General features: G+C 65.6%; 1 protein-coding gene across 1 annotated transcript; it reads left to right on the forward strand.

Moving 5' to 3' along the window:
* The first annotated feature begins 2,938 nt into the window (after positions 1-2,938).
* SLC7A4 (solute carrier family 7 member 4) lies at positions 2,939-9,149 on the forward strand. The gene is made up of 5 exons (XM_054220053.1): positions 2,939-3,001; positions 4,185-5,235; positions 5,345-6,021; positions 6,754-6,862; positions 7,387-9,149. Exons 2-5 carry the CDS (start codon positions 4,254-4,256, stop codon positions 7,578-7,580), a joined length of 1,962 nt encoding a protein of 653 aa, XP_054076028.1. The 5' UTR covers positions 2,939-3,001; positions 4,185-4,253; the 3' UTR covers positions 7,581-9,149.
* The last annotated feature ends 1,391 nt before the right edge of the window (positions 9,150-10,540 follow it).

Here is a 10,540-nt window from a genome sequence, read left to right on the forward strand (position 1 = left end):
GGGGCGGGGTGGCGGAGGGGGTTGCCCACGGGCTGCGGGTGAACACACCGAAGATCGGCGGCTACAAGCGCCAAGGAGACTTCTGCAAGTTCAGGGCTGAGACCCCCCCCCACCTCCCGTTTCCATCACGGGCGGTGTGTTTGCTTCCCGCGGGAGCCTGCTCCCGTGGGTCGGCAGCCGGAGACACGAGGTACCGCTCTTTGCGGTGTGTGTGTGGGGGGGGGGGGGGTGCCTCCACCTCCTGGGTGACAATCCCCAGCTGGAAAGTGGGCTGAGGGGGGACCGGTAGGATCCCCCCCGAACCACCTTGAACTGTGTTACCTCTCGACCCTCGGCTGGGAGCCCTGCTAAAACGGTGAGGAGCAGAGTGGGCAACGTTCCCCTCCGGAGACACCTTCATCCTGCCCGTGAGGACGCCCCCCCCCCCCCCGAACGCAGCAGTCTCCGGTGCTGACCAGGCGAAGGCATCCCTGTTCCTCTGTGTGTGGCCAGAGCTGTTAGCAAGGAAATTGCTTCCCAAGGTGAGGATGAGGAAGGCAGGGATGAAGGATGGGCCCTACGGCAGGGAAGGCGACTGACTGCCTGGGTGCTGGGGGTAGCGCCGCCTCCCAGGAGGAACCCCCCCCACACACACCTCCTTTGACACGAGTGCTCTTGGAGAAGCTCGGGGGCCGCTAACGCAGCGGGTCGGGGTTGCTGCCAGGGGGTTCAGCCCCCCCTTCCCTGCCCTGCGCCGCCAAGAGCGGAGCCCACCTTGGTCCGGAGCTGATCCCTGCCACCCCCACCGGTGCCGGGGACAGCTGGTGCCGGGGACCGTGGGGAGCTGCTCCGGCACTGCCATGACAACGGCAGCTCTCGGGCTGCTCGGCTCCCACCATCTGGTGGGGGACGGCTCTGCCAGGCAGCCCATCCAAGCTGAAATTTTCCATGCCCGTGGTCAGGTTGTGCTTCAGGAGGGCTTTCCCCGCGGGGTGGAGGGCGGCGGGTGGGGGGCAGACGTGGTTCATCGGGGGAAAAGGTTCTCTTAGGGGAATAAAGCGCTGGGACAGCCCGTGATCAGGGACTATTTCAGCGTAGGAAAGCTTGCTCAGCTCACACACAAAGCGTTGTACCACGATGAGGATACACGGATACTTTTCCAAGCAAGTGCCTTTGTGTCACTAGAGGGTGACACCTTCCCCCCGCACTGGCTGTGCCCGTGAGTTATTGCCGGTGGTGGCTGGGCTGGGGTCAGACCTGGTTCGAATGGTCCGAAGGAGCTGGTAGCGCCGTGAAGGATGACTGGATTTTGGCTGTCTGGGCTCCTTGGATCAGCCGCCTGGGCGTCCCTCGAGCTCGCGACCGCTGCCCCAGGAACCACCCTTTGGTGGCTTCAGCCACCCACGGAGCAGGACCTTGAGTTCCTGCCCGAGTCTCCTTGTGTGCCAGAAGCTGGAGTTCCCCGTTCTGGTGGGAGGTGACGGACGGGAGCTGCAGCTCCGTGCCAGCCCTGTGTTCGCCCAGGAGCTGGAGGAAGGCAAATGGTGGGTGGTAGGAAGGGACAAGTCCTGTTTCCTGCTGCCTTTTTCCATACTTGGGCTGATGAGGAGGACAGCGAGGTCCCCTCCACATAAGAAGGTCGATTCAGTGGGGAAAAGGGTGGGAATTTATGCAGGTGGGAGCCCTTAGTGTTGCACGGTGGGCTCTCGGTTGACCGTTACCACTCAGGAGTGACATTTGGGCTGACGGGACCAGGGAAACACCAGCTTTAGTGCTCGGTAGCCATCAGAAAATCAAACGAGGCGTTAGGAAGGGAGCAGAGAAGAAAAAGAAAAATATTTTGCTGCTGTGAAGTCGCCAGTGCACCAGCACCCAAGCACAGGTCCCTTCGTCCCGAGAAGGGCGCAGCAGAGCTGGAACGGGCTCTGCAAAGGCGCTGGGGACACCAGAGGTGTGGGCCACCTTCCAGCCAAGCCGGACTCCTCTAGCTGGAAAGAAGGTGCCCAAGAGGAGACAGGGTAGCGATAAAACCGCAGGTGACACGGAGAGGGACTTCACCCCCTTCAAATACAAGAGCCGGGGTGTTCCGTGAAGCCTGTAAAAGGCAGGTTTAGGTGGAACGGGCGACTGCTCGGGAAGCTCCTGGCCACGGAAGGCTGGAGAAGCAGGTGGTTTACGTTGGCTCAAGAGGAGGTGAAGAGCTTCTGGAAAAGAAACGCCTTTCGCCTTAGAGACAGGGAGAGGTGAGTCCCCTTCACCAAAGCTGCGGATACTTGGAGCCGGGTGGAAGCGCCACGCGCTTTTGCTCAGGTTTTGCGCCCTTGCCCAGGCACCGGCTTTCTTCACTCCTGGGGTGCGGGGGGGGGACGGGACCACGAGCAGGATGGGCCTGTTCGAGAGCCCCCCGTCCACTGCCGCCCCTCCAGCCGCCTTCTCCTTCCCCTCCGTTCCTCGCCGACAAACACCCGAGGGCGGAGGAGGTCCCGGTCCTCCGGGCGGCGGCTCCGGAGCGCAGCGGGGCAGAGGCGGACTCCTGCTCGGAAGAGCCAAGGAGAAGAGCAGGGGCTCAGCCCTCCCCTCCAGCCGGAACGACGGCCGAGCTCTGGGATAACTGCTCCATCCTCGGCTGGTCCCCTCCGGGGCGGCTGGCTCAGGCTGCAGCGCCCATCCCAGCGCATCCCACCCCCCGGGGCTGGTGTGTCCGTCCCGCCCCCAACCCCGCAGCGACCTTCTCGCTGCGCGGCCAGAAATTTGCCAGCGCCTCCGGGGGGGCTGGGGGGGGGGGGGGGAGCGCTCCCCCGTCGTCACCCCAACCTCCGCTCCCGGCTCCGCTGGGGCTGCCCCGGCAGCATCCCCGCCCCGGCAGCTCCCCCGCAGCCGCCGCCGCCCCGGGCCCCCGCCCTTCCGCCGGGCCGGGGAGGCGGAGCCGGGGCGGAGGCGGCGGCGGCGACGGCGGCGCGGAGCAGGTGGGGGTCGGGGCCGCTGCGGAGCCGCGCGGTGCCCCCGGGCCGCGGCCGCGCAGGTGAGCGGGACCCAGCGGGGCCGGGAGCGGGTGGGGGTGACGACCCCCTCCTCGGACCCCTCTCCTCACCCCCCCCCCGGCCCGCACCCAGCCCGGGGTCCCCTCCCCCGCCACCGGCATCCTCCCCGGCCCCGAGCGGGGGATGCTGGCTTGCCCAGCGGGCATCGAGCTCGCCATCCTGCCCGGCCGCGGCTGGTGGGTGCCTTGGGGTCGGGCACCCCAGCGCTGCCAGCCCCTCACAGGGGCTCCGGGGGCAGGTGGCGAGCAGGGCTGGGGGGGGGGCGGTGGTGGTGGTGGGGGGGGGGGGGGGGGGGTGTCTCAGCCAGCACGGGTGGGTGCCAACAGGCCTGGTGTCCCCACGCTGTCGGCTTGCGGTGGCCTTTATGGGACCTTTTGTCCTCCGAGACAGAGGGACCCCGGGGACCGGGCTGCACCGAGCAGCGTGAGCCCTCTGAGCGGGAGCCGTGGCTCGGGGCTGCAGGGGGGCACGTATCCTGGCAGGGGGAGGAGGGCGGCTGGAAGGGGAGAGCATCCCCAAAATCACAGACCGCCTGGCGGAGCAGCCCTGAAGCGGCACCCGAAGGTCCCCGGGGCTTTGTCCTCCTGCTCTCCCGGGTGGCAGCTGCCAGCCGGGGCCGGTCCTTGGGCATTGGATGCGTTTCCTGGTCTGGCCGGGGACGCCCACGTCCTCGCTGGAGCTGCTCTGGGCTTCCTGCTGCACGCCTCCGCACCACGCCGGGGCTGTCCCTGGGGAGGCAGCGAGATGCTGGGAGCAGGGAGAGGCTGCAACGGCCCCTTGGTGGGCTCCTGGCATACCACGGAAAAGGTCAGGGAGATGTTGGATCAGGTGGAGGGAAAGCAGGAAAGAAACCTTCAGTGGGGCCAGAGCAGCCTGGTTTGGGTTTTAACGCAGCTGCGTTTTCAAAAGAAAAGCCGGGGAGATGCTGCCCTGGGGGTGCTGTGGTTTCCCTCCCACCTGGCACACAAGCACGGGTCCCTGCACGGGGTGGCTGGCTGTCCTGTGCCACCGCGCTGGAGGAGGACGCGCTCTGGTGGTGAGCCCCACGCCAGCTGAGGCGCGAGGGACGCCTTGAATGTGCCCCGGTCGCTTTTGCACCCTGTACCCACCACCCAGTGCCTCCCTGCGGGAGGGGGTCCTCACACCTTCCCGCTCCTCTGCCAGGTCTCCAGGCAGGGCCTCGCCGCTGTGGACCCCTCGCCCTGCCGGAGGGCAGGGCCTGCTACCGCCAGGATGGCGAGATGGCTGCCTCGCTCCACTGACGTGACCCGCTTCTGCCAGAAACTCAACCGGGTGAAGACCTTGGAGGATGACATGATGGAGACATCCTTCAACAGATGCCTTTCCACCATCGACTTGACGCTGCTGGGCATCGGGGGCATGGTGGGCTCCGGGCTGTATGTCCTCACGGGCACCGTGGCCAAGGAGATCGCCGGCCCCGCTGTCATCGTCTCCTTCATCATCGCCGGCTTTGCCTCGCTCCTGGCCGCTCTCTGCTATGCCGAGTTTGGAGCCCGGGTACCCAAGACGGGCTCTGCCTACATGTTCACCTACGTGTCCGTGGGTGAGATCTGGGCCTTCCTCATCGGCTGGAACGTGCTGCTGGAGTACATGATCGGCGGAGCGGCGGTGGCCAGGGCCTGGAGTGGCTACCTGGACTCCATCTTCAACCACAAGATAAAGAACTTCACCGAGACCCACGTGGGCGCCTGGCAGGTGCCGTTCCTGGCCCGCTACCCTGACTTTCTGGCCGCCGCCATCCTGCTGGTAGCCACCGCCTTCATCTCCTTCGGGGCCAAAGTGTCCTCCTGGCTCAACCACGTCTTCTCAGCCATCAGCATGGGTGTCATCCTCTTCATTCTCATCATGGGCTTCATCCTCGCACAGCCCAAGAACTGGAGTGCCCAAGAGGGCGGCTTCGCCCCATACGGGGTGTCGGGCATCATGGCTGGCACGGCCACCTGCTTCTACGCCTTCGTGGGCTTCGACGTCATCGCGGCCTCCAGCGAAGAGGCCAGGAACCCGCAGCGGGCTGTCCCCAGGGCCATCGCTTTCTCCTTGGGGCTGGCCACCGGGGCCTACATCCTGGTGTCGGTGGTGCTGACGCTGATGGTGCCCTGGCACACGCTGGACCCTGACTCTGCCCTGGCGGATGCGTTTTACAGGAGGGGCTACGCCTGGGCAGGGTTCCTGGTGGCCGCTGGCTCCATCTGCGGTGAGTACAGGCAGCGGCGGTGGGAGCTGCCCACCCGGCTCGCGATGGGGGCTGGGAACCGGGGCAGTTTGGGTCTGACGTGGTCCTCCTTCTTCTGCCCGTCCCTCAGCAATGAACACGGTCCTGCTGAGCAACCTCTTCTCCCTGCCGCGCATTGTCTATGCCATGGCCGAGGACGGGCTCTTCTTCCAGGTCTTCTCCCAAGTGCATCCCCGCACGCAGGTGCCCGTTGTCGGCATCGTGGTCTTTGGGCTGCTCATGGCCCTGTTGGCCCTTGTCTTTGACCTAGAGGCCCTGGTGCAGTTCCTGTCCATCGGCACGCTGCTGGCCTACACTTTTGTGGCCGCGAGCATCATTGTCCTGCGCTTCCAGCAGCAGAAGGTGGATGCCCCTGCACCGGCGGCTGGTGGCCGGCCCAGCCCCGAGCCGCGTGAGGGTCCTTCCACTGGTGACCTGAAGGAGTACGAGTCCTTCTCCGACAAGCTCCAGCTGGTGGACAGGGACAAGAGCAAAGAGCACCGGGAGCCGGGGCAGCTGAAAGCGGCTTTCGAGCCCTACCTGGAGTTCCTCAGCGACTTCTACCCGGGTGAGGTGGTCACGGTGGCCGTGGTGACCCTGATGGTGTCTGCCATCTGCCTCTGCTCCATCTTGGTGTTCGGCAACACCCACCTCCACCTGCCCACCTGGAGCTACTCCCTGCTGCTGGTCCTCTTCAGCCTGGGCTTCCTGCTCAGCCTGCTCCTCATCTGGGCGCACGAGCAGCAGCGCAGCACCCAGACCTTCCAGGTACGCAGGGGCCCAGGTGGGATCCGTCCCTCTGCCGAGCTCGGCGGGGTGGGAGCAGCTCTGCGGGACCCACGGGAGGCCCGTGTCACCCTGGTCTGGCGAAAGCAGCGCAGCCGCCGCCGGAGGAGGCGGGAGAGTGTGTTGGCAAGCACCGGGTGTGGGGAGGTGCCGGCGCCTGCCGTGTCACTCGCTCTGCGTGGTCCCCAGTCCCCGCCAGGGGACATCCCCGGCAGCTCCATGCCCATCCCGCAGGATTGCTCCTGTCCACCCTGGGCTCCCTTGTCTGCATCCCCACAGCCCCCCGCCTCCGGCTCCCCTCCTGCCCATCACCTCTCCGGTTTCCAGCCCGTCTGGGCCCCCAGCGTGGTGCAGCCGCCGCGCGGAGGGTGTCACCGGTGCTAACACCACCTCCCTGCTGCGCCCTGTCCCGGCTTCTCCAGCGAGGACCACGTTGGCTCTGGATTGTCCTGGGACCTTGTTTGGTCCTTGTGACGGTGCCTCCGGGCTGTTTCCAGAGCCCGTGCCCACCCCGCCAGCCTGGCGAGCAGCTTGTCCCCAGCTCCTGGCCGTTGTTCCTTTTGGCTTCCTTTGCCCCCCGCCAAAAAAAAAAAGTAATTTTCAGAAAGCCCAGGGCAAAAATCACTTTGTCCCCCCCACGTTTACCGGTGCTGGCTTTTGTCTGTATGGTTTTAAGGGTGGTCTCGCCACCCTCCGGCTCTGTTTCTTCCGCAGATTCCCCTGGTACCCCTCTCCCCAGCGCTGAGCATCGTCCTCAATATCTACCTGATGCTGAAGCTCAGCTACATGACGTGGCTCCGCTTCGCCGTCTGGCTGCTCTTAGGTGAGTGCTCCTGCGCTGGCACGTGTCCCGGGAAGGCGATGGCTGCTCGGGGGAGAGGGGAACTGGGCCCGTCTCGGCACCAGCCGGCAACTTCAGCAGCTCTTTTTTTTCCCTGGTTGATGGGTTTATAAAGCACATCGTGCCCCTTTCCGCTTCCGATTCCCCTTCGGAGATGCGAGCCGAGGTCTCCCAGCGTCTCCCTGACCCTCTCTGGTTCCCAGAGCGTTACGGTTTGTTCCTGTTGAGGTTTGGATCCTCCTTCAAGCTCTGGAGCAGAACCACCCCTTGCTCCCGAGGCGGCTCCCTGGGGCTTGAGGAGCTCCCCCCCAGCAAGGGCCTTCCCCTCCCCGGGGACCCTTTGCTCTTAAAACGCCGCAGGATCCTTTTCCACCTGCAAGCAGCTGGTTTAAGACCCCCCCCCCCGCTTCGCCCCCGGTGCGGTGGCTTGTGCCGCTCCACCGGGATGCCGGCCGCGTCTCTGCCAGCCTCTGCTGGAGCGGCCGCTCTCCCTGTCCCCGCTGCAGGCCTGCTCGTGTACTTCGGCTACGGCATCTGGCACAGCAAGGAGAACCTGCGGGAGCCCCGGCCGCAGCGCGTCAGCGCCCGCTACGTGGTGTTCCCCAGCGGCAGCCTGGAGGAGAGGGTGCAGGCCGTCCAGCCCAGCCCCCAGCCCGCCGCCGGGCTGCCGGACACCGACACCGAAGATGGCAAGAGATGACGTGCCAGGGATGGGGGCACCTGGCTATGGGAGCATCTGACCCCCTCCCCATGGCGAGGCCAGGGACCCCCCTCCTCCTCCTCCCAGTCCCTTTGGCAGCGGAGCCGCCGGGGCTGCCCCGGCCTTGGGGCTCCACGGGGAGATGTGGAGGATGCTCGCCCTTCCCCACCAGCTCCCCACGGAGCGTGGCGGGGGGTGGGCTCCCTCCCTCCCCATCCCCAGCGCTCAGGAACTGGGTCTCAGCTCCCCCCCCCAGCCCAGTGCCTGCCCTGCTCACGGGGAGCCATCTCCTCGCCACCCTCCCCTGAGCACACCCCGGGGGCTGCGGAGAAAATCTCCTTTCTGCTGGCCCATCCAGGCAGCCGGGGCTGCAGAGGGTCCCTGGGGACCAGGACTGGTCCCTCCCGGTCCCTGGGGACCTTGGGAACTGGGACTGTGCTGCCCGTCCTGGGTCTCATCCGCGTGGGGTCTTGCCGCAGCCCCGTGGAGCCCCCCCCCCCCCGCCAGCTGAGCCCATCTGCAGACGGAGGCAGGGGCCAAACGCGTTTCCCCAGCGCCATCCCCGTCCCCGCGGCCGCCCTCCTAAAATGCCGGGGTGCGAGAAGCAGCTGGGGACATGAGACGGAGAAAGGAGGTGGCCGGAGCGAGCGGCTGGGCAGGGAGCCGGGGGAGCCAGCGTGGGCTGGCACGGCAGGAGCCCGATTTGCACGGCTGGAAGCCCGGCTGGAAAACCCTGCCGCGGTCCTGCCTGGCCCCTTGCCCCAGTGCCACGCTGGGCGTGAGCGCTCAGGACCCCGGGTTTGTTGCCTTGTCCCCGGAGGTTCCCCAGCGTCATCTCCGGGCTGGGCTGCCTGCCGTCGGCTCCCCGCTTCCCCTGCACCCCCCAGCACAGCCTGCGCTGCCCCCCCCCACCCGCCATGGGGGGCTCAGCCCCCCCGTGATGCCCCTGGCAGGCTCTGGGCGGCTCGGGCCGGGCTGTGTGGGTGCTTTTCAGTGTTGTCCCCTCCCCGGCGAGCATCCCCGTGCTCTGGGGCTCGCCCTGGCTGCTGGGGTGTCCCTTGGGTGGCGGGGGGGGGGGGGGGGGGTGTTTCCCAGCAGCGCTGCCGCAGCCACCCCTGCCTGTTTTGCCCATGGTCAGCCTGGAGTGGAAGGGAAGGGGGTTTAGCACGTTTTTGGAGGAAATATGCGGAAGGACCATCGAGCACGAGGTCGCCGAACTGCCAGGGCTCGCAGCGGGACACGCTGCAGCCGTGCTGGACGGGCAACATCAGCTGCATCCCGCGAGGAGCTGGGGACGGCGGGCGAGCTCGTCCCATCGCTTCTCGCTGGCTGGTCCCCGGGGGGGAGGACCTAGAGGGGCCGCAGGGTCTCCGCAGGATGCTCCGGCTCCCTGGTGGCCCCCGCTGTCTGCCGGCGCTGCTCCGTGTCCCCTCGCCCCTGCACTGCTGCCGCCGCCGTCGCTGCCGCCGCCGGAGCGGCGCGTCCCCGCCATGCTGTGGCCCCGCTTGGCACCTCCGCGTAGTGGCTTGTGAGCAACGGGCCGACTCGGTCACCCTCATAAATACTGGTTCCGCGATGGCTCTGCTCCTTTGTGCCGCGTGTGTCCCCTCAGAGAGTCCGCCCGGGGAAGCTGCTCCCCCTTCCCACGCTCAGGAAAGCCCCCGCCCCCCCCCAAAAAAAAAAAAAGCCGGGGGAAAGGGAGGGTTTGATGCTGAGCAGCGCCGGGACGAGCTGAATGGATGGGCGAGCAAATAATGGGAATTAAAGTGGGAGTCACTTGAGATAAGCCATGGATACCCCCAGCCTCGGTGCTGCCATTCACCGGCGAAGGTTCTTCCCCGGGGTAACAAAGCCCTTCTTTATCACAAGACTATTCCAACGGGTGTCCGGGGAGGCAGATACAGACTTAACTCTCCTCATCAGCTGACAGCTTTTAAACTCTGCTGTAAATCCATTGTCAGCGGGGGGGGAAAGAGGTGAGTAGAAAGAACGGCAGTGACGTATCAGGAGCAAGAGAGCCCAGCATGGGGCTGGGGAAGAGCAGCAGAAGTGGCACCCGAGCAGGACAGGCTGGGGCCCGAAACGCTTCTCTCTCCTCTTTTGGAGGCAAAAAATCGATAGAAGTCGCATCGCGAAACGCTCTCGGCGGGGCCGGGCTCGCCCGGCCTGGGCTCTCGGTCGGCTTTTTAAACCGCCGAAGACCTACAAGCTGTTGAACAAGCCTCGTAACCATCGATATTTAATCAAATTTTAAACCATGAATTTGTAAAAAAACGCGGAGAAATTAACTGCCGGGCTGCGCCGTAAAAATCAAGCGTGGCTATGGGGTACCCCCCCCCCCCAGCCCCCAGCACCGGCCGGGGAGGGCCGGGATGCGGCTGGCAGGGAATTAGAGGATTTGAAGGTAATTAAGGGCAGTTGGGAGGCGAGCGTGCCCTCTCGAGCACACTCGGGGGTTTTCTTCTAAATAGGATTACAAAATCGGTGGTGGGTTCCTCCGCGCCACACACCACCCTGTTTGCAGTAACGAGCCCCGCGCAGGCGCGGAACACGTATTCATTGACTTTAAATTGTCCACCCATTAAGGCACGCACCCAAAAAAACAAAAAAAAAAGGGGAGGGTTCGTCAGCAGCCGTTGCCACCAAGGGAGCCCTCCCAGAATTAGTCGTTCCTGCAAATTGTTATCTGCTGGGGGGGGGGAATAACATAAAATAAAATAAAATAAAATCCAACCCAAACGCCATCAGCGGTGCTTTAAGACGGCAGCCTGTCTCCCCGCAGGAGGAAAACCAGCGGTTCCCCCCACCTGTACCCCCGGAATTTAAACGCAACCCACCCCCACGCGCAGCTCACAGACCCCCCCCCCCCCCACCGCCGTCCCCGTTCCACGGAGCGCGGGCAGGCAGCAGCCTTCCCCGCGGCGGCTGTCGCGCCAGTTGCCGTGGGAGTATCCTTCCCC

Source organism: Rissa tridactyla, chromosome 13, assembly GCF_028500815.1.
Source record: "Rissa tridactyla isolate bRisTri1 chromosome 13, bRisTri1.patW.cur.20221130, whole genome shotgun sequence".
Classification (NCBI taxonomy): Eukaryota; Metazoa; Chordata; class Aves; order Charadriiformes; family Laridae; genus Rissa; species Rissa tridactyla.

Excerpts from the sequence above, each read along its gene's own strand:
- SLC7A4 (XM_054220053.1), top strand. The coding sequence starts at position 4,254 with ATGGCGAGATGGCTGCCTCGCTCCACTGACGTGACCCGCTTCTGCCAG. Across the intron at positions 5,236-5,344 it reads GGCCGCTGGCTCCATCTGCG|CAATGAACACGGTCCTGCTG; the intron begins GTGAGTACAGGC and ends CCCGTCCCTCAG. Across the intron at positions 6,863-7,386 it reads CGCCGTCTGGCTGCTCTTAG|GCCTGCTCGTGTACTTCGGC; the intron begins GTGAGTGCTCCT and ends TCCCCGCTGCAG.